The 24,104-nt window shown below is 44.2% G+C and overlaps 1 protein-coding gene across 1 annotated transcript in view; it reads left to right on the forward strand.

The window, feature by feature from the left end:
• B4galnt3 (beta-1,4-N-acetyl-galactosaminyltransferase 3) overlaps window positions 1–24,104 on the forward strand; it is an 87,533-nt gene that overhangs the window by 40,692 nt on the left and 22,737 nt on the right. The window contains 3 exon segments of the mRNA XM_053743383.1: window positions 14,878–14,981; window positions 16,247–16,324; window positions 23,651–23,746. Of these exon segments, the coding sequence (XP_053599358.1) occupies window positions 14,878–14,981; window positions 16,247–16,324; window positions 23,651–23,746 (278 nt within the window).

Below are 24,104 nucleotides of genomic sequence, written 5' to 3' on the forward strand. Positions count from 1 at the left end.
AACTTGCAATCTCCTGCCACAGCCTCCTGAATAGCTGGGATTACAGGCATGCACTACCACACCCAGCTCAAATTCTTGGAGGTATAAAGTGGTTTGAGCCTCAGCACCACATAAAAATAAATAAATAGGGGCTGGGGAGATAGCTCAGTCGGTAGAGTGCTTGCCTTGCAAGCACAAGGCCCTGGGTTTGATCCCCAGCATCCAAAAATAAAATAAAATAAAATAAAATAAAGGTATTGTGTCCATCTACAACTAAAAAAAAATACATATATGTACACACACACACACACACATATCAGGGGAGGGAGAAAAGGAGGGAAAGGGGAGGTACTAGGGAATGAAACTGACCAAATTATTTATGTGCATGTAAATGTATTTATATATATATATATATATATATATATATATATATATATATACACACACACACACACGTACACATACAATAGTATGTCACAATGATTGCGCTATTACGTATAATTATAATGTACCAATTAAAAATTAATTTAAAAATTCAATCTATATCCAAAAAAAGTTTTTGATAATTGTACGATTTGTTCTAAATAATTTGGTGATAAAACAGTAATATACTTATAACTTCAATTTTTGTTTCTATGTTCACAATTTGATTGTGGTGGCATACTGGGAATGGTCTGAGCTACATCCCCAGACTATTTGTTTTATTTTGAGACAGGGTCTTAAGTTGCTGAGGCTGTCCTTGAATGTGGGATTCTCCTGCCTCAGTTTCCAGAGTTGCTGGGATTATAGGCATGTGCCACTGCACCTAACACTTGATCAATTAATAAACTGATACTTTGATAAATATTATAATCCAGTATTTAATTGACTATCCATCTAGATGAATTTGAAGCTTTTAATAATAATAATATTCCTTTTTTTTTTTTTTTTTCCAAAAGAAACAAAGTAGAACAGTGATTGCCAGGGGTTCAGAAAAGTTAAACGTGGGGAGTTATTTAATGTATACAGAGTTTCAGTTTGGAATGATGTATAAGTTCTGGAGTTGGATGTTGGTAATGGTTGTACTACAACGTGAATGTATTTATGTTCCTGAAATAATTGAAATGATAAATTTTATGTTATATACACTTTCACACATGCCCACACATATACCCCTAGAAATTGCATTTAAAAAAAGAGAGGAGCCAGGCATGGTGGGGTCCACCTGTAATCCTAGTGTCTCTGGGAGACTGAGGTGGTAAGATTGCAAGTTTAAAGCCAACCTCAGCAACTTAGCCAGGCCCAAGCAACTCTGTGAGACCCTGTCTCAAAATAAAAATTTAAAAGGGCTGGGGATGTGGCTCAGTGGTAAAGTGCCCCCTGGGTTAAATTCCTATACTCTCCCACTCAAAAAAAAAAAAAAAAAAAAAAAGAAAAAAAGAAAGAAAAGAAAAAGAAAGAGGGAGCTGGGGCTGTCACTCAGTGGTAGGGATACTAGCCTAGTATAATAGTTTGATCCCCAGCACTATGGAAGGGGGGGAGGAAGGAAAAGGAGAAAAAAGTGGAAGAAAGAAAGGAAGAGAAAGAGTGCCCTAAAAGGCACTCTGAGCACTGAAGGTGCTGAAATAGCTGCCAGCTCATTGGTTGTTAATTTCTCAGACTGTCAGGCCCAGTGTCTGTCACTTCACCCAGTCCCTACCCAAGAATTGTGCCCAGAAGATGCCTGATCTGTGATGACAAATATGCCAGGCCCCTCATGTAAATCTTCCTTGTCATTCATTCATTTACTCCAAATGCATCAGATGTCTGATTTACACAATGAGAATATAAAAAAAGATCCAGGTAATTTAACCTCTCTGAGGTTAGGTGTTGAGAATTACTGATTTCAACTCATTTACACAGTGAAAATATAATCATATGTGAGACCTAATTTCTGCCTGTACAGTGCTAATTTTCGGTATTTTTCCAGATTAGACCCAGTGTCTTCCCCCAGATTCTCAACCTGTAGCTCACTGAACTCCAGCAGGTATAGCTAAACCCTGTTGTGGCACACCAAGGCCTGGACTAAGAATAAAGGCCAAGATGCTTACTTGGTCCTTCACACTGGCTTCCTTTTGACATTAGACAAATCTAATTTGTCAAATTAGACAAATCTAACTTACTGTGGGTCTCTGTATCCCTATGAGTAAAATGGAAATGATTCATAGCATTGGGATAAAAACAAGGTTGAAGCTGGACATGGTGGTGCATTCCTGTAATCCCAGCAGCTCTTGAGGCTGAGGCAGGAGGATCACAAGTTCAAAGCCAGGCTAAGCAACTTACCCTAAGCAACACAATAAGACCCTGTCTCAAAATAAAAGATAGAAAGGGCTGGGGATGTAGCTCAGTGGAAAAGCATCCCTGGATTCAATCCCCAGTATCAAAAACAAAAACAAAACAAAACAAAAAAACAATCATCAGGTTGTCTGTGGTGGTATTATTTACTGGGGTGGGGGCAGGTAACTCCTGTGACCAGTGCTCTGCCCCTGGTACAGTCTAACCCTTGAAGTTACATTAAAATGATCATTTGTGGGGAGGAGGACAGCAAAGTCCTCATACTCCTTTCTTGGAGAGCAGAGTTACTGTCACGCATAGCTTCCTGTCCCATTCTCTCTTCTTCCAAGAACAGGTTACAACAACCTCAGCTGGGCTTTGGCAAATCACCTGCATCAGACCTTGCAGGTCTCGAAGCTGGCAGCTCTCCAGATCAGATAATGCACCTTATTTGTTTTGGAGCCTAATTTGGAAAGAGAATGAGCTCAAGATGCTTTAAAGAGTGTGTTGTTCCAGACTGGGGAGTGCGGCTTAGTGGTACAGTGCTTGTCTAGTGTACTTGAGACTCTGGGCTTCATCCCAGCAAGTGGGGAGAGGGCTGGGAGGCTGAGGCTTCTGGCTGCTGGTCCCCAGGCTAGTCCCTGTGCATGTGTAAAGAATGTTCTTGGCCTCAGGGCCCCTACTTCTTTCTGCTTCTGTTGGATGCCATTGCTATTGCACTGAATGAACAAAAGGACCTGTGTAAGACACTTGTTAGGAGATTAAAAGAAAAAGGAAAAAGGAGATAAATCTCAACTCTATTATCTAGAGGCTGTGAGGTCTTAGGCAGATATGTATCCTCTTTACCACTCAGAGCCTCAGTTTTCTCATCTGTGCAAAGGGAATCATATTAATACCTACCTAACAGCTTATTTTGAAGATTAAATGAGACAAAGTATGTCAAGTGCTTAGGACAGTGACTGGCCTGGGCAAATATTTATTTGCTGTGTGGTTAAGCTTTGTTAAATGCACATGATATTATCCCATTAGTGGGGTGAGTGGGATAATGTATGAAGAAGGGCTTTGTAAACAACGTGGTTTCCTTCCCAAGTCTCTTTTGGCATCTTATTGCAATCACCCCACATGTCTAACCTCTTCATAATTAGCAGTTATCAAGTATTACCCACTTTCCCCCTCCTGTCTCTCTTTCAAAATTAAAAAAAAAAAATCATAAGAGACCCAGGGGTCCCACTGTGTTTCCCAGTATGTCACTGAACTCCCGGACTCAAGTGATCCTCCTGCCTCAGCCTCCCTGTAGCTAGGACGACAGGTGTATACCATCATGTCTGGCTTTCCTCATATCTCATTTATTGGTCTAGGTGATGCTCTTTCTCCTTTTCAAGGCCACATTCCCAACTCTTCTTCTCCTCTTCTAGTCTTTATCCCAATCTTCAGTTATTTCATTCTGGTTCCTACTTTTTCTGTCTAAAGTGCTTCCTGTCCATTTAGGGCCTCTAACTATGAAACTACTCCTTTCCCTCAAGTCAGAATGGAGTCACCTCTTCCCTTTCAGGAAAAAGAGTTCCTGTTCCCTCCTGTCCACCTGTAAAGAGGTAGAAGAAGGAGCCCAAGCTTTAGACTGGCTACCAGGCTATTGTTGCAATTCCTTCAGAACCTCCCGGGGCCATGTCGAACCTTGGGACTAGTTCTAGTGACTGCTTCTGCTGCAACTACTCTATTGCCATCATATAGAATCAGGTCTTTCTTATATTTCTGTAACTTCTCCAAGACTCTTTGGGAACCTGAAGATCAGTTTCCTAATCCCAGAAAACATTTGCAGAACATTTTGTCTGATATTCCTGCAAGTCTGGAAAATGGAAAATAAAGCAACATCACATAATTGGCATCCAGTTAGCTCAGCTGTCTAGGGTGCATCATCTCGTTTGCATTCAGCAGAACTGGTTTGTGTGTATGCCTTGTGAATGGGCCCAAGTATGAGTGCCAGAACACACACAGAAGTCCACAAAAAGTTGGTTGTTGTGTTTACCAAGGAACTGCACCTAGGATTGGGTAGAGCTGGGTGTCTCTACCCATCATACCTTCCTATCACAGCAGTTAGCACAATACTCAGTATACAACAGGTGCTCAGTGAGTCCCTTATGATTGGTTAGTTCATGGACCCATTTGCTTCCCAGTCTGTTGTTAGCTCACTCATGACCAACACTGAACACCCACCTGTGCTGGGGTTGGAACCCAGGGTCTCCCACGTGCTAGGCAGGTGCTCTACCTCTGAGCTACACCCCTAGACCTGAACTTCTTTGAAAAACTCCAGGATGGTCCCACATCTCCCCTGATGTGCATTGTTTGTCTTTTCCCATTCCACAAAGAAGACAGAAGAAAACATGCCTCATAGGTTCTGAAAAGTCAGTTCTGATCTTAGGGGTCCTGAAAAAACCTAAGTGGCTGTTGTCTAGGTCCATCCAAGGACTAAAGCACCTCTTTGTTGGGCATGGGCCAGTCTGTGAAGTTCTGGACCCTATTGTTTTTGTTGTTGTTTGGCTGTTTTTTTTTTTTTTTTTTTTTTTTTTTCCTGGTGCTGGGGATAGAGCCCAGGGGTTCTTTACCACTGAGCTACAACCCAAGCCCTTTGCCCTTTTTATTTTTTATTTTGAGACAAGGCCTCGCTAACTTGTGATCCTCCTGCCTCAGCCTCCCAAGTCCCTGAGATTACAGGTGCACACCACTGCTTCCAGCTCATGAAGGGCCTTAAGTCCACATTCCCTTTGCATAGGGCTGTGTTTATGACTGTAATTATCACAACACTGACTGGTAAAGGGCCCTTTAAGTGTTGTGGGTTAATTTTTTTCTGGTACTGGGAATCGAACCCAGGGGTGTTCTACCACTGAAATATAAATCCCCAGACCTTTTTATTTTTATTTATTTATTTATTGTTGGTATGGGAGATTGAACCCAGAGGTGCTTAACCACTGAGCCATATCCCCAGCACTTTTTATTTTTTATTTTGAGAGTCTTGCTAAGTTTCTGAGGCTGGCCTTGAACCTGCGATCCTCCTGCCTCAGCCTCCAGAGACACTGGGATTACAGGCATGCACCATCCTGCCCAACAGTTTGTTTTAGTTTTTTGTAATGATGATGGTGGTAATGATCATATTCTCGAAGTGACCCAGGGCCATGCTACATCTTCTGGGGTTTTTATTGTTCAACCCCTTGATTTGGGAAATGGAAATTGAGCTGGGTGTGCAAAAAGAAGCCAAATTCCCAAAGCTGTGGCAACAGAATAGAAAGGGCATTTTCTCTCTCTCCTCTCCTTATCCACTCCCTGGGTTCTCTGGATATTCAGATGAGCATGAAGCCCTGACAGACCCAGGCACATCCTGGCAAGGGCCCAGATGCCTTGTTCTGGGTTCCTGTAGGCAGCACCCAATAGGAAAATAAATAGGTAAGAGTCCTTGTATCTTTGTGTCACTGGCTGGCAAGCCTCAGCCTGCAGCAGCCACAACCATTCTAGCAGCTCAGGTGCCAGTTTGGCAGGAAGTTGGGGAAGCAGCTGGCTGTTCTTCAGGTTCCTGGGCTTGGCTCTGAGCAGTGGCAGGCTTGGGGGCTGGTAGGGGAAGATGCGCAGCTTATTGGGGCCCTGCCTGTATGTATCTGTTCATCAAAAAGGTGCCAGAGACACCCGAGGATCCCCCTTTTTGCTGCTCCTCTCTTTCCAACAACACTATCCCCACCCAGTCCCCGGGCTATGAGGGAGGAGATAGAGTCGAGCAACCATTGATAATCCCCTGGGCCAGCCTGTGCAACGCGCACATTGCTAGATTACTTATTTATTTATTTGGTACTGGGGATTGAAACCAAAGGCACTTTGCTACTGAGCTAGACCCCCAACCCTTTGCCCTTTTTATTTTTTATTTTAAGACAGGGTCTTGCTAAATTGCTTAGGGCCTTGCTTCATTGCTGAGGCTAGCTTTGAATTTGAAATCCTCCTGCTTCACCCTCCCGAGCTGCTGGGATTACAGGCGTTTGCTACCTCCCTTGGATGGATTATTTATCTTTTTAAAAAATATTTTAGTTGTAGATGGACACAATAGCTTTATTTTATTTATTTTTATGTGGTGCTGAGGATTGAACCCAGTGCCTCACACGTGCTAGACAAGCGCTCTACCACTGAGCTATAACCCCAGCCCTGGATTTTTTATCTTGAGAAGAAAGAGGCTCAACCAGAAAGACGGTGAGGCACACTGGTACTCCCAGCTACTTGGGAGGCTGAGGCAGGGAGATAGTAACTTATTAAGCTTGGGAAATTTAGCAATTTAGTGAGATCCTGTCTCAAAAAAAGGTGTGTCTCAAAAAAAGGTGGGGCAGGGACTGGTGGGGTAGTTCAGTGATAGAGGGTTTGCCACACGTGCACAAGTCCCTGTGTCCAGTGCCAGTACTGGAAACAAACAAACAAACCAGGAAAAGGTAGCAAGCCCTGCTCAAATGCTCTTATGTCCATTATATTTGTTTCTCCACTTGCCCCTTTGCATTTCTTTGGTGTTTATGAGAAATCTTAGTGGCCAAATTAGAGTAAGGAAATGATGTGGTAGTGTGGGTGTGGGTGTGGTAGGTGGGCAAATGGTAGGTAATTAGGGAAGGGACGGGAGATCAGGGATAGGCTAGTGACTAAATAGGTACCTGACTCATAATGATGGTGATGTTGGAGGCAGACAGAAATTCTCAAGCATATTCAATAGAGAGTAATGGAATTAAGTACATAGGATTTTGTCCTGGGTTCAGATACTGGCATGGAGCTGGGTGCAGAGGCACATTCCTGTAATCACAACAATTTGAGAGACTAAGGCAGCAGAATCATAAGTTGAAGTTTGAGGTCGACCTTGACAACTTAGTGAGATCCTATCTCAAAACTTAAAAAACGGGGAGGGGGGGCGTTGGTGTATAGCTCAGTGGCAGAATACCTGTGAATTCAATCCTTATTACTGCAAACAGACAAACAACAACAACAGCAAAACCACCAGAAAACAAAACAAAACAAAAAATTCACATACTTGCACAGTCACTTTGACTTTTGGCAAGATTTTTAACTTCTAAGTCTTGTTTTCCTGTAGGTTTATTGTATTAAAGAAGATAATTTATGTTCCATTTAACAGGCATATGAATAAATAGGTACATATGTGTGTGTGTGTCTACTCCATAAATGTTAATTGTTATAGTTTCTGTAATAATACTTTTTATTGCATCAAGTTCCCTAGGGTGTTGTGTTCCAGAAAGGAAAGGCTTAGCCACACATCTGTCTCTGTCACTGGAGCCTTGGGTTTACCTTGAAGACTCCTTCCCAGGTAACAGATCCCTGGCTTCATCTCTAACTGTTTGTGTCACTTATGGTTTCTGGTGGAGTCCAGGCTCTCCTGCTCTCAGCCATAGCTGCTTCCTCCTGCTGAGGAAAAGAGACTAGCTCTCCAGTGGTCTCCAAGAGCAGAACTCCAGTTCCTGCTTTTTCATCCTGGGACTGCTGTTTCCTGGCATTCATGAAACCATGTCCTGGATGTCGTGGCCTCTTGTCCCCTAGACACTCCTCTTTTCTCTATTGGGATAAGGGCTCCGTCTCTGTTCTGCGTCACTGGATTTCATCACTTTTTCCTCTTTGCAGTTTTAGTCCCCAGTGAGTCGTTCTCTGTACACACTCTGGGGCTTCTCTACAAATCTACACTCATCCCGCATCTTTAGGTCCTTTGAGTCTGGCTGGAATCAACCCTTTTATGCTCCCTTCCCCAACCTTCTAGAGCCCTGGAAGGGCCAGTCTTTCCCCTCTTGTAAATCTTTCCATGTAGCTCAGAGAAGGGGCAACCCCCAACCCCACCCCACCTCACCCTTTTTTTTTTTTTTTTTTTTTTGGTATTGAGGATTGAGCCCAGGGGACACTTTTGTTTTTTTTATTTTGAGGTAGTCTCACTAAGTTGCTGAGGCTGGCCTCTTCCTGCCTCAGCCTCCAGAATCGCTGAGATTACAGGGTTGCATTACCATGCTAGCTAGATGCTTGGGACAGAGCTGCAGAGATACTGCCTCTCTGTACTTTGCCTGCAGGATATCACTCCCACCCCACCCCACATGCTTCCACTTCTCTTTCAGGCATCACTCACAGCTCAACCTTTCCATTCTTATGTTGCTTTCAGGTTCCCTACTGGTACCAAGAGCTTGGGTTTTTGTTTTGTTTTATTTGCTGGAGGAAAGGGGGTTAACTCTTTTGCTCCACTGTTTAGTAATATGGATGGGCTTGCATCATCCACTAGTTTGGGCTATCTATACCTGATTCCATCTGTGAGCAGGTAAAATCCATTTTCACTTAAGCAAGAAATAAGAGGTGGGAATAAGGGGTGAGGCAAATCTAACTCATTTGAGGCAGACTATATTACTGTTAGTGGGTTCCCTTGCTGCTCACCATGAAGTGATGTGTATGTGCATGTGTGTGCATATTATTACCTCTTTACACAGCAAAATAAAATTCTTAGCATGGTGCCTTGCATACAAGTGCTCATTAATGTTAGCTACTATTAGTATTGCTATCTTTATAATTACTTAGGAGCAAAGGCAATACATCTTGCTGTGTACGCTGTAAAATGCCCTGTTGAGTGTAGGTAGAGGTTTGAATACTCTTTTATGTGTTTGGCTGATTGGAGGAGAATTTCCTGGAGAGGACCATGGCTGTGTGTGTTGTGGCTTAGCTAGCTAGTCCAAGGTCTTTAGTAGCAGGCTTTCAGACTTTATACTTACATATGGATTTAATCTGAACTTTTCACCTGCTAAGTTGTTTTTCTGTTTGTGTTTGTTTTGTTTTTGGTGCTGGGGATACCTTACACAAGCTAGGCAAGCACTCGGCACTGAGCTACACCCCCAACCCCTGCCTGCTAAATTGAAAGTGCTTTGAAGTGTTTCAGCCCCTGGGATGGATTCAGGAACACAGGTCTACAATTTCATTACGGAATCTGCAACACCAACCACAGCCTGAGCAGCAAAGAGCTTCCTTTTTCTTCCCTATGAATGACCTTGACAACTGTATGATCATAGCAAGATCATCAGAGCAGGGATCAGAGGAAATGAATGCAAGCTTCAGATATGCAATATCGTGACTAATCATAAAGATAATAAGTTGCAATATGTTATTGTGCTTATTGTGTTGCAGGCACTAAATTCTATAGGTGGATTATTTTATCTGCTGTTTGACCTTGAGTCCATACGTTTACTGTTTCATTTTTGTATTCTGTAAAATGGAGATGAGGATACCTAACAGGGAGATTGAAAGGAAGCAATGAAATAATGTATGTGAGAAAAAAAGCACCAAAGGAGATTGTGTGTGTGTGTGTGTGTGTGTGTGTGTGTGTGTGTGTATGCCATATTTTCACCAAAGAGCCAAGATGGTAATCTTCAGGCCTTTGATGAGTCTGCATTGCCCAGAGGAGGGATGTTGGCAAAGCTCCAACTGATGGTGAATCTGATAGCCTAGCTTTGTGAGGGCAGAATATGAGGCCCATGGTGGTGCTTTATCTGTCACCTGAGATCAGGGTGTCTGTCTCTTGTCAAATATGACACCTGTTACAGGAGAAAAAGGCCCTGGCAGCTGGTGCTCTGGGAGGAGAGGTCTGGCCAGGAATAGGAGGAGTTCGCTTACCAGAGGGCAAGTGACAAGTGTCAATAGTTAAATCAGCACATTCTTTAGCTCCAAGTTCCCCCAGGGGGTGAAGCAGTGCCTGCATATTTACTGGCAGGATTAGTGTAGAAGCCAAGATGGAAGGCGGAAGGGTCCAAATATTTGGCATAGTGCCTTATGTGTAGTGTGCACTTAGTGAATATTGATGGGCAGCAGGGAAGTATGAAGGAGAGCCACAGACCAATACCTGTGGGAGAAAGAGGCAGTGTTATCTATTGCTGTGTGACCACAGAGTCACTGCTGGCCCACAGTCTGCTTATAATCTGGTCATTAAACATAGACAGAAGAGAGTCAGAGGGCCACTGCTCTTTACAGTTTACAAAATTCAAAAGGGGCCAGGCATGGTGGTGCACATGCTAGGCAAGTGCTGTACCAACTGAGCTACATTCCCCAGCCCCTTCTTTATATATATATATATATATTTTTTTTTTTTATTGGTTCCTTATAATTATAAGGAAGAGGAATTTTATTGGATACTTATTGGGTGTCAGACCCCACATAATTCATTGGTACAGTAGTCCTAAAGGGCAGGGTTGGTTGGTTGGTTGGTTGGTTGGTTTCTTATCCCCACCATCCAGCGAAGAAATCAAGGCCAAAGGGGTACAATCACTTGCACAAGCAGTCAAGGTTTATAAGTGGTAGATACATAATTAGATCTTCCACTCCAAAGCCTTGTTTGTCTTGCTGCTATATGACCAAGTCTGCAAAGGGATGCTTGTACTCCTTAAATTGCTAAAGGTTGGGCTATTGAGGATTCTGGTTTCCAGGTATCATAGACCATCCAAACTCATTTGTGACCCAAGGGCAGGGCCTGGCTAGGTCTAACTTCACTGAAGTTTCTCCCTGTAATTCCTCTCCTTTCTTCCCCTCAGTGGATTTGTCCTTGCTACAAACAGAGCTACCTATTACCTTCTGTTAAAGAGATATAGCACTGCACACTAATTAAAGGTGGTGATGACAGATTTTTACTCAGCATTATTGTCAGAGGCAAAAGAGACTTCGGTATAGAATTGAGCTCAATTCTGTGTGCAGCAGAGATAGCTAGGGGTTTATAGCCAACAAGCAGAGTCAGTGGATAGATAATTACTAAGATGAGACCTCAGGGGACTATTGCTAAACTGGCCTAGCAGGATTGTTACTAAAGGCAAGAGTGGGAAGTGAGGCACTGACCAGATATCAAAGTGATCACATAGAATTGGGGGATTCTTACTGAACTGATTTAGCAGGAGTCTTGCTAACTACTGGGCAAGCCCAGGACAGAGCCCATGGATGAGACCTCTTCGAGAAGAAGGCTAGGAGCACCCTATCTAAAGTTGGGCCCAGGAGAATGACTGTCACTTCCCAGCAGATGGCGGGGCAAGAGGCACTGACAGAGATAGTTCACTGACCTTGGGATAAGTTGTCTTAGCTTTAGTGTGACTTCCAACAGTCAAGGAATTGGGCCAGAGCTGAGAATTCTATGAGAAGGAGTGTGCATCTGAGACACGCTGTCACTCCACTGATAAGGCGATGAAATGTCTTTGGGCATTTCCTCACCACTCTCTCCAAAAGTAGGTGGTATTTAGTCATTAAGAGCAAAGTCAAAAGAGGTGACCCCATCATCCACATGCAGAAGCCAGTCAGGACCTGTCCTCCTCCTCCCTACACTGTGACTCATTTGTCACCCAGGCCCCTGAACCCCACTAGCCATTAGCCAAGAGCACCTTGGGGGCTGGGAAGGAAGTTTAGATTGTGTGTTTCAGTTGGAATCAGCAGATAATCAGACCACTTGCCCCTGAGCTTCCATAAAAATGGAGGGTATAGGCCTGAGAGCATTCTTCCTTTTTCTGCCTCCCTCCCCGTGTTCCCACCTCACCTCTCTGTCCCCCACACTCAGCTTGTCCAGAGCATACCCCTGCACTGAACTCCTCTGGCCTGTTTTGTACTGCCAGCCAAGAGAAACCTTAATGGCAGAAGGATAAACCTGCCCACGTTCCTGTAACCATAACAGGAGCAGAGGTTGAATGTCTGCAGAAACCCAAAGGTGTAGATCCCCAGCTGAGGCTTCTGTCCCAGGACTCCTCAAAGTCTATGCCAAAAGTGTCTACAGAAGATGTAGATGGACTGAAAAAATGCTGGCTTGTGGGATAGAGTTCTGTCTGATCTAATCCTGGGTGTTAACTAGCTCTGTTTTTGAACACTGGGCTTCTCTTCAGAAAAAATTTTTTAAAATTTGTTCTTTTTTAGATATACATGACAGTAGGGTGTATTTTGAAACATTAAACTACATGGAGTATAATTTATTCTAATTAGGATCCCATTCTTGTGGTTGTACATGCTGTGGAGTTTCACTGGTTGTGTATTCACATATGAACATAAGAAAGTTAGATCTGATTTTTTCTACTGTCTTTCCTATTCCCATTCCCCCTTCCTTCCCTTCATTCCCCTTTATCTAATTAAATGAATTTCTAGTCTTCCCTCCCCCACCCCTTATTGTGTGTTAGCATACGCATATCAGAAAGAACATTCGACCTTTGATGTTTTATGATTGGCTTCTTTCACTTAATATTGATAGTTTACAGTTCCATCCATTTACTGGCAAATGCCATGATTTCATTCTTCTTTATGGCTGAGTAATATTCCATTGTGTATATGTACCACATTTTCTTTATCCATTTATCTGTTGAAAAGCACCTAGGTTGGTTCCATAGCTTAGCTATTGTAAATTGAGCTTCTATAAACATTAATGTGGCTGTGTCACTGTAGTATCCTGATTTTAAGTCCTTTGGGTATATGCCGAGGAGTGGAATAACTGGGTCAAATGGTGATTCCATTCCAAGTTTTCTGAGGAATCTCCATACGCTTTCCAGAGTGTTTGCACCAATTTGCAGTCCCACCAGCAATGTATAAGTGTACCTTTTCCCCCACATCCTCACCAACATTTATTGTTACTTGTATTCTTGATAATTACCATTCTGACTGGAATAAGATGAAATCTCAGTGTAGTTTTAATTTGCATTTCTCTAAATACTAGAGCTATTGAACATTTTTTCATATATTTGTTGACCGTTTGTATTTCTTCTTCTGTGAAGTGCCTGTTCAGTTCCTTTGCCCATTTATTGATTGGGTTTGGTCATCTCTTATGCCATCTGTAAAATGGGAGTAATAAAACCTGGCCTATCTCATGAGGTTCTTAGAAGGCTCAAGTGAAATTGTACCCGTGAAACGCCTCACAAACATTGAGGGGCTACATAAAACAAAAACCATGTAAGAAAAGCACCCCCTCTGCACCCCTGCTTTCCAGTATCTGACTCTCTGTCCTCATGCCCTCCCAGAATTACCACAGGACCCGTGCAGTATTGATGCCACCTTCCATGAGGCCACACTTGCAGGTTGTATTCTTTATTCTGTGTCTGGTGGCTACTTGTGACTCTGCTGATGCTCACATAGGGGTCCTATGAAACTTTATCTCACTGCCAACTGTTGGCTCCTGATGGTGGGTGACTGTCAGTCACACTCCTTTTGTGCAGTGCCCAACTCCTGTGTGCTAGGCACTCACTTTACCATTGAACTATATCCCCCAGCCTCATGGGGCATGAAGAAGGTAGCAGCTCGATGGAAATCCACCTGACCACGCTCTGTCTAGTTTTAACTTTGTCACTATACACTAAGTAAACCTAGCTTTGCCATTTTGTCAGTCTGGGATCATTTTCCTTATCCAGAATGAGGAGGAAGTGACATTGAAAGTCCCATCTAGCTCTTGATGGTCCGTGATTCCCAAGTAGGGCTAACAGTTATGCCCAAGAAATCTTCTTATAGGGAGAAAGCTCTGGCGGCCTGGTGAATAACGGTAGCTGATCTCTAGACTCTGATTCTCTCCCACCCTCACCCCAGTGGAGCCCCTTGCCTCTTTGCTTGTTGAGGAATGCATGTGTGTACCCCAGCAATTTCCTGTTCCCTCCCTCCCTCTCACCATCAGATGGCTTTTTGCCTTCCCAGATGTGTGTAAGCCAATTGGTTCCAAAGCCTTCAGAGTGCAGACATCATTGGTCACAGCTTCCAAATCAACCAGGCCTCTAACCTTATATCTCTAGCAGTTTATAAATTTATTTGACAGACACAAAGTCTCAGACCTATCCTTCCTTGCCTCCCCCAGCTCTGGTTCTATCCAACAACACAACGATATCTAATGACGGGGTAGACAGAGGCCTCCCCCACCCACTATAATCCCTTGCTGCTTCCCTGGAAAGGGCCTGAGCTGGAGGGAAGAGAGCACTTCTTTTAATGGCTATTTTTCCACAGCAATTTTTGGAAAAAAAATCAGTCTCCAGGGGCAGCTGAGTGGGAATCTCAATCTGTAGTGGGTCAGCAGTGGGAGAATGATGGTCATACCTGACCTGGCTCTTGTGATTTCTGGAAGGTAGCAACTTCTTTTTTTTTTTTTTTTTTTTTGGTACTGGGGTTTGAACCCAGTGCCCTTTACCATTAAGCTATTCTAATGGGTTTAAGCTCATTTCCTGTCTCTGCCCTGTGGAAGTTGGCCGAGGTTTTATTTGCTTGTTTGTTTTGAGGGTGGAGTACTGGGGATTGAACCACTGAGCCATTTGAACCACTGAGCCATTGAACCACCCAGCCCTTTTTATTTATTATTTTAAAATAGGGTCTCACTAAGTTGCTTAGGGCCTCGCTGAATTGCTGAGCTGGCCTTGAACTTGTAATCTTCAGTCTCAGGCATGTGCTACCCACTTCCCAGCTTGGTCAAATTTTTTACTGTCTTTCGCCCCACCCACTTCATACCTACTGTATGAAGACCGGGAGGAGCAGAAAGGAAGATGATTACTTGTATTATCTCCATCTGTCCAAGCTTACAGTTTTATGAGGTTCTGAAATTATGTTGAGCTTGCTTTTCTTTGTTCCCTTCTGAAGGGTATGGCAGCTGGAGAGAACTGGCCAAGGCTCTGGCCAGCAGGAACATCCCAGCTGTGGATCCCAATCTTCAGTTCTACCGTCCCCAGAGGCCGAACCTCAAGGTATGTGGCAGGGCCTGACCCTTTCCCTGCTGTGTTGTTAACATGGACCCTCAGTTGTCCCACTCCCATGGCCTTAGGGAAACCTCTGCTCTGTCCTGTGAGAGACAGAGGAGAATCAACTAGTGGAATCCCATCTGCTATCTGGAATTTCCTGGTTGAGTTCATCCTGCCCTCCTCAAAACCTAGTGCTACCACTGGACCTGGCTTTCCTATTTCTGTCTTTACTGCATCATTCAAGCTACTCCTGTCTAACCAGCTCCAGGCATTCAACCTCCAACACAAACAGCATGTCTTGGGGCTAGGAGTGCAGCTCAGTGGTAAGTGCTTGCCTAGCATGTGTGAGACCCTCCATTTAATCCCAGCACACACACAAAAAAAAGAGCCAGGCATCATGGTTGTGCATGTCTGTAATTCCAGTATAATCCCAGAGATTTGAGAGGCTGAGCCAAGAGGATTGCAAGTTTAAGTCTAGGTTTGGCAATTTAGCAAGACCCTGTCTCAGAATAAAATAAAAAAAAGATGGAGTGTAGCTTGTGGTAGAGTGTTCCTGGGTTCTATTCCCAGTACTGAAAAAAAGAAAAAGCAAATCAAACAGCATGTCCTGCCTCTTTCTGTTATGGAGACTGAACCGTACATTGATGAAAATAACCAGATATTTGCTGCTGAAAGCCAGAGGAAATGCTATACAGACACCACACCCTAAAAATAGCTGGGGTGCAGTTTGTAATGGGGTGGCATTTTGTTTGATTTGGGAAATTCCTGCAGTGTTTGTTGATAAGTTAGGGAAATTAGAGTCCAATTCAGTCTGGAGCCCCTACTTAAGTATGCAACAGACATGGGTGCCTAAGGCTAGACCAGAACCAGGACCTGCATAATGGGGTGGATTTGTACCTGAAAGGCCCCAGCTTACTGAGAGACAAGTGAGTGACAAATCTGGGCAGAACCCTGGGGGAGGTAGAGGAAGGAGGAGTCAAAGCCCCTGCCCGTAGGAGGTCCTGATTTAATTAGGAAAAAAACTTTTCTTTCTCCATATGAGACAGATGGAGAAAATCTCAAAGCTCAGGAGCACATACTTATGACACTGTTAAGGACATATTCTCCTGAGGGATATGGTGAGAATGAATAAGAGTGTTGCTTAAGTCACAAGCTTCCTGGGGGTAGGGACTGCTTCCCCACAAGCACCGTCAAGGGTCCTTGAAGACAGTTCTGCCCCCAGGTTCTCACCCTAATATTCCCACCAAGCTCATTCTTTGTTCTTCCACTAGGACCAAGAAATTGATAGAAGTGGGAACAGTAACAACAGCTACTTGAGGTGGAACAAACCTGTACCTTGGCTCTCAGAGGTAAGGGACTCCTCTTTAACAGAATTAATTTTTTTAAAACAGATAATTCCAGAAATCATGGGTAACTTTCTCCTAGTGATTATTACTGTATTAAAATACTTGTCCCTGGGACTCCCAGTTCATTTGATTTTTCTTCCTTTAGAGAAGGAGCCCTAATATTTGCTTATGCCCACTGTGTGCCAGGCTCTGTGTATCATCTGTTCCCAGCTTTTGGACCCTGTAAGGTAGTATCATTGTGTCAGTCAGCTTTCCATTGCTGACATAAACGACTCATAAGGAGGAAAGCTTTATTTTGGCTCGGTTTAGAGGTTGCAGTCCATGTCACTTGGTCTCTGCTTTTGCTTGTGATGAGGCAATACATTGTGGTGGGAGCTTGTGGCAGAGGAGGTTTGTTTACCTCATGGCAGCCAGGAAGCAAAGAGCAAGAGGAAGGGACCAAGGTCCCAATATCCCCTAGCCATTTCACTTCCTGCCACTAGGCCCCACTTCCTAAAGGTTTCTCTACCTCCCAGTAGGGCCACAGGCTGTGGACCAAGCCAATCAGCCTTTGGGAGACATTGGAGATCCAAACTCTAGCCATCATAATCCTCATTTTATAGGTGGGAAAAACAAGGCTCAGGAAAATTATGTGATTTTCATGGCCAGGCCAATCCCTAATATTAAAGATTTAACAAATTTCTCAAACTGTCTTGGACCATTAAGTCCCATAAGATATTCCAGGAAGTAAAGAGCTTATTGTTAAACAAGTTAAACCAAACAAAACTGTGTACTACATCCTCTTCTTGGAAATAGACATTAGCATATGGAAGATTCTGAGAAGTTCTGCAGTCATGATGTTCAACATGGTTGAGCTCAGCATGTCCCAAACCTACTTGCCCCCAAATTGCTTGTTCCATGAATATTCTGTGATGCTAGTGTTGTAAGGAATATGCATTAGGAAACTCTGCTTTAGAAAATGTTTTGAAAAAAAGTTAAATGTGTGAATAAAAATCATAACCAACTGGGGGTGGTGGTATGTGCCTGTAGACCCAGGTACTCAGGAGGTTGAGGCAAGAGGATCAATTGGATCGATTGAACCCAGGAGTTCCAGGTCAGCCTGGGCAACAGAGTGAGACCACATCTCAAAAAAAAAAAAAAAAAAAAATCAGGCTGGGTTTTAGTTTAGTAATAAAGTACTTGTCTGGCATGTTCAAGGCCCTGGGTTGGATCACTAACACTGCATAAACAAAAAAGTACAACCCTCCTGATACACTTTATTTATAGACTTTAGTACTCTTTTTTCTTTTGGTTAAGAGACGGAGGCTCAGGGAAATTACTGAGCATACCCAAATTACCTTCGGTAAATACTGTGCTAAGACTTGGGACATGGTGCTTTGGGGATGAAAATTTTAGGTTGGGTTTTATTTAGTTTGGTTAGAACCCAGTGTCATTTTGTCTCTAGGCCTGTGGACCTAGGTTACTTTTCTTGGTCTGGTGGTGTTGGCTAGCCCATTGTCTTTAGCCTCACCTATCACAGTTGATCTCTTCAGCCTGGGTGGTTTTATTTCCAGTCCACCAACTTGCTCTGGACAGGAGGGAAGGAGGCAGTACTGTACCAAATGTGTTGTTAGGTTATCCACACTGTGAAGCTGCCTCTTTTGAAAACCCGAGAGAGGATGGATTACAACACTGGCACACCTGTTCTAGGTGACATCACCAGGTAATTGTGCCCTGCCTCATCTGGAGATAGTTTTGAAAAGAAATTGCCTTACAGATCATTTGGTCTGGTGATACAGTCCTCTCTTTTGAGGGCAACTTGGATCATTTTTCTTAATAAACCAACTATTTGGAAAGAGTATGGCTACGTCCTATTCTGCATTTACTAACAATGAATTTCCCCCACTTTTTGCAAGAGATATAAATATATATGTGAATATATAATAAAACAAAAACAGTGAACAAATAGTAAATGTAATTAAAATAGAATTAACATTTTTTTTCTTTTTGGAGCACTGGGATTGAATCCAGGGACATTCTATCACTGAGCCTTATCCACATCCCTATTTGTTTTTTATTTTGATACAGGGTCTTGCTAAGTTGCTAAGGCTGTCCTCAAATGTGCAATCCTCCTGCCTGAGACTCCTGAGTCACTATAGCTGTGATTATAGGTGGCACCACCCTTCAGGATTAACTTCTTAAAGAAATGTTTGAAGCTGGACATGGTGGTACACACCTTTAATCCCAGCAATTTGGGAGGTTGAACCCAAATTGAATTGAATCCAGGAGGATTGCAAGTTTGAGGCTAGCTTTAGCAATGTAGCGAGACCCTGTCTCAAAATAAAAATAAAATAAAAAGGGCTGGGAATGTGACTCGGTTGAAGAGGACCCCTGAGTTACATCACTAACAGTAGGTGAAAAAAAAGCTTGATATTATAGTACATGTGTATGACCATTTGGTGGTGGATGACTTGTATCCACTGATTTCATTTTTTTATGTATTAAAAGTAGCTTTAAAGTTCTCATTAGTACCTGGGTGTGATGCTGCAAACCTGTAATCCCAACTGTGAGGGAGGCTGAGGCAGGAGGAAGAGGATCACAAATTCAAGGTCAGCCTGAGCAATTTAAGAAAACCTTGTCTCAAAATAAAATAAAAAGAACTGGGATGCAGCTCAGTGCTTGTCTAGAATGCATGAGGCCCTGAGTGCAATTTCCAGTACCACAAAATAAATAAACAAAATGAAAGTGCACAGTTCAGTAGCTTTTAGTATATTTACAGAGTTGTACATCCCTCACAGTCAATTTTATTGTTCATTACCTTGAACAATAAACCCCATACTCCCTAGCTACATCACCCTTCCCTACCCTAATCCCCCACACTCAGAAAACAGTCATCTACTCTCTGTCTCCATGGATTTGCTTGTTCTGGATACTCAGAAATGGAATTATACAATATGTGGTCCTGTGTCTGGCTTCATTCCTTTCGTGTGTTTTCAAGGTTCATCCATGTTGCAGCAGGTGTCAGTGTATCACTCTTTCATAAGATGCCATTATAAGATGCCATTATACAGATAAACTACCTTTTTTTTTTTAATTTTTCAACTAAGACAACAAAAGGGTTGTTTTATTGTATATGTGTTACGCTTACCCATGACTGAGAACAGAATGCCTCAGGTCCAGGCATGTTTTGGTATGAGCAAGGTGGGCCTCTCAGAGGTGGTCTTGGTGATACAATGGTGCAATGGACGTTCTATTCATTGAGAGAGTTCTAGTCTTCAGCATGCCATCCACCAACTTGTACCAGCTCCCTGGTCTCTGGCATTCCTTAGTTCTGCTCTTTTGGACTCCACAGGTGCACAAGCTAGCAATTTGCTTGGACCTCTGCTTGTCTTTCTGTTTCTACACTTCAGCCTGATCACTTCTTCACATGGCTCTCAGGTTTCAAAAATTTTTAGGAAGATGGTGCTAAGGCTGAGGGAGACATATACTGCATTTTATTTATCTGTTGGTAGACATTTGGGTTGTTGGTATCTTTTTGCTATTTTTGAATAATGCTGCTATGAGTATATATGTACAAGTTTTTGTTTTGTATGGATCAGTCTTTCCTGTTTTCAGATCTCTAAGTCACCATCATCATAGTTTGTCTTGTATTCTGTACTTTTTTTTTTTTTTTGGCGCTGGAGTAGTCAGAACCCAGGCCCCACGCATGCTTGTCAAGTGCTCTACCACTGAGCTACATTCCCAACTCTTTCGTCTTTGACTGATGCAAAGCACTTGGTTCTTATAGAATAAATGCAGGATCATGTTGTTCTAGGCTCAGCTTCTGAAAGCATTTGTTCATTCAAATAATTAAGATGTGCTGAGGGCACCAGGGAAGGCACTTTTGACTCTTCCTGGGAAAGAAGAGAATACTTCAGAGAAAACTTGAGAACAGCTCTGGAGGAAGAATAGGAGTTGACACAGGGGGAAACTGATAGGACCTTTCAATCAGAAAATGGTGTTTATAAAACAGAAGTCAAAGAACCAGACACTTTGGGCAAAGACAGGGAGTTTGGTGTGGGTAGAGTGGAATGTGAGGTGAGACTGCAAGGTAGGTCAATCTGAAAGGCCAGGGAAAGGTTTTTTTGTTTTGTTTTGTTTATACTAGAGTTTAACCCAGAGACACTTAACCACTGAGCCATATCCCCAGGCTTTTTTGTTTTTTACTTTAAGACAGGATCTCACTAAGTTGCTTAGGGCACTGCTGAGTTGCTGCGGCTGACCTTGAACTTGTGATCCTCCTGCCTCAGCCTCCTGAGTTTCTGGAATTACAGGTGTGCATCATTGCTCTGAGCCAAGGAGAGAGAGGTTTTGTTCCAAAACTGTCTGTCTAAGGGTTTTTTTGGGGGGAGAGGTGGGTATCAGGGATTGGATTCAGGGACACTCAACTTCTGAGCCACATCCACAGCCCTATTTTGTACTTTATCTAGAGACCCGGTCTCACTGAGTTGCTTAGCACCTTGCTTTTGCTGAGGCTGGCTTTGAACTCATGATCCTCCTGCCTTGGTCTCCCAAGCAGCTGGAATTACAGGCTTGTGCCACCGTGCCCAGCTGTCTGAAGATTTAAGCAGCAGGGCAACCTGATCAGATTTGTGCTTTAGAATGATAATCCTGGAGACAGTGAGAGGACTTCAGTGGAAGGGAAGAAGCTGAGATCCATATAGGTCTACTGCAGGCCTGGCAAGCCTGGCAATGGTCCAGCAGAGACTGGATCACAGAGGTGGAAGATGGTGAATGTTATAATGTGAGGACCTAACACACTGGCCTCACCCTCTTGATGCATACCCCCTTGAATTCTCCCCATTTCCACAAAGTTAATTGCTGTGTGTCCTTGGGAAGTCAGTTTACCTCTCTGAGTCTTAATAACTTCATTTCTAAATTGAGATGGTTCCAAGAGTATCTTCTCCACTATTTCTTACTGAAAGTTGCAAAACTAATTGTCCACAGATGTGCTCTGGAACCCATGCCCTTCCCTGGGTCTTAGCCCCTGATAGACAGGGAGAATGTGGGCAGAGAGCAGGACTGGTGTGCTGGAGTCCCATATCCCTGCTAGATAAAAAGTCTCCCAAACTTGGAGGGACATGAATCCAGGTAGGGGAGAAGGAGGGTACCTATGCTTCCCTGAGAGACCCCCATCTATAGCCAAGGGTAGGGCAGGCACAGTTTGAAGGCTTGACTGATGCTGGTAAGGGTCTAGACCTCTGAGGAAATGGCCTGTCCTCTTCCAGCAGTCCCACCTCTCCTGGTCTGACTGTTCCCAAAGCACCTCAGGTTCCCATTCCTAAAGCAAGAAAGGTCCTGAGTGGGAGTGGGAGGTGGCCAGCCCAGCTTACCCTCCTTTCCCTGCCCTAGCCTCCTGTAGCTCTGGCCTGCAGGCTATACACAGTGGACGTCTCTGGTGGCCTGCCTTCCCCCATTGCCCTCCCTCTCAGTTCCTGGGATCTGAACAAACTGCCCTGAAATCTTCCAGGGAGCGGGCAGAGAGCAAGTCACTGGGAGGAGACAACTGAGTTTTGTAAACTGAACTTGAAGAATTTCCCCAGAATTAATACAATGTCCCCTTTCTTTCCTTCCTTGAAGCCTTAACCCACCTCCCACCTACACAGCCCACATTCCCTCTCCCACCCACCCCTGCCCCCCACTCATATTCCTGTGACTGATGGCTGCTTCCCAAGATCCCACATTCCTAGCATTGACCAGGCCAGCATGCCCAGGAAGTGCCAAGTTACTAAAAGGTCAGGAAGGGACAGGCTTCCCTGTGTTTTTTCTGGATCCAGCTGTTGGGCCACATAACCCCCAAGGCCATGGCCACCCCACACCCAGACCTTTGGCTGCTGAGGAGTTGCTGTCCCTTCTGTCCTCCCTTCCCCACCCTCCTCCAGCTCTCACTGAAGACTTCATGCCCCTTCCTTCCCCCCCAGCGTCCAATTTAAGTGTCCCTCACACCTCTGCCCAGTATTCCTAAAGGCAGCTCAGATTTTGGTATCTGATGGGCCACAGAGGGGAGGGACAGACTGCGCTGTTTGTACAGTGTAATTAACTGAGGCCCGGCACCTGGAGATGAAGCTCTGGAGACAGGGAGGAGGAAAGAGCTGAGACAGGGAAATCTGAAACTCTGATCAACTGGGACAGCATCCCTGCTTCCCCTTCCCTCTCAAACTTCAGCCCTTCCACCCACCCAGAGTACTGGTTTTTGCTTTATCCCTTTCTTCTGAAGGGGACTCTCTACTCCAGATCTTCAAGCCCAGTCCTGTCACTGATCAGTGCCATGACCTGAAGGGGACAGATTGCTTCTACCTACGCAGCACTGCCTGAGAGGCCTCTGAGTGTCTGAGAGCCACAGGAGGCCCCTGCATGGGAGCAGCCCATTGGGCCCTAGATACCTCCCATAGCTCTTTACCAGCTGCTCCCCCGAGCCTGGCCAGAAGCGTGAAGACTGCTGAGTAGATAAGGTTTCACCAGCAGACAGCTGTGGGGCTTTCCTCTCATTAGGAGTTGGGGGTGGGGGGTGCGGAGAGGAGCAAGTCCTTAGCTGAAACCCAACGTGGCTCCTCCTTCCAGCTCCCTATTATCTTTGCTATTCCGTCATGGCTATTACCATCCTCCCTTGCCTGGGGAATGAAAACCAGCCCCCTTCTTGCATGAAATGAGCAGGGTGTGTGTGTGTGTGTGTGTGTGTGTGTGTGTGTGTGTGTGTGTTTGCACATGTATGTCTGGAAAGACAGACCCATCCTCAGGGCCAGGCTCTGAAGGTTGTATTAGTCAGCTTTCCATTCCTGTAATAAAAATATCTGAAATAATCAACTTATAGGGAAAAAAGGTTTATTTTGGCTCATGGTTTCAAAGGCTTCAGTCCATGTCACTTGGCCCCTTGCTTTTGGGCTTGTGATAAGGCAGTACTTCATAATGGGAGCATGTGGCAGAAGAGATCTGTGCCTCCTCGTGGCAGCCAGGAAGCAAAAAGCAAGAGGAAGAGTCCAAGATCCCAATATCCCCATCAAGGAGACATGCCCAGTGACCTAACTTCCTTTCACTAGGCATTACCTCCTAAAGGTCCCACAACTTTCCAGTTGCACTATCTGCTAGACCAAGTCTTCACCACATGGGCCTTTGGGGATGTCACTAATCGAAACTATAGCAGGTTCCTGAGAGGAGTTATAGGTGCTGAAATGAGAATGGAATGGCAAGGCGACCATCTGCACCTCATAGGAGCACTGTGCTTGGCTCCTCCATTCTTCTGGAATTGTGGAGTCACAGGACATGTGTCAGGTGCTCACACTCACTCACCCACCCGTCCTCTTCTCTGTATAGTTCCAGGGCCGTGCGAACCTACATGTGTTTGAAGATTGGTGTGGCACTTCCATCCAGCAGCTCAGGAGGAACCTCCATTTCCCACTGTACCCACACGTGAGTGCCTGCCAGGCAACCTTGACTGCCTCCTTCCACCCCAGCTCCTCTGCCCCACTTCTGTCTCTCATCTCCTGGCTCCTTCATCTTCCCTTGCTTCTTTTCTGGTCCACATTCTTCCCTTTATCTCTTGGGTTTTCCTTTCCTCTGCTTGGAATTCCTTACTCCTTCCCAGGAATTCTTTCAATTTCTCTACCACCTTCTGCATCATTTCAGTTTAGTATCATTGTGGCTCACAATATAGTTTACTCAAATTATCACATACAGTTGTGCTGGGTGTGCACTGCATAAGGTCACCTGAATGAAGAGGCAAGTGGAACCCAAAATCTAATGTGCGTTCTTCTGGCCATGCCATACC

The sequence above is a fragment of the Sciurus carolinensis genome, chromosome 4 (assembly GCF_902686445.1).
Source record: "Sciurus carolinensis chromosome 4, mSciCar1.2, whole genome shotgun sequence".
Classification (NCBI taxonomy): Eukaryota; Metazoa; Chordata; class Mammalia; order Rodentia; family Sciuridae; genus Sciurus; species Sciurus carolinensis.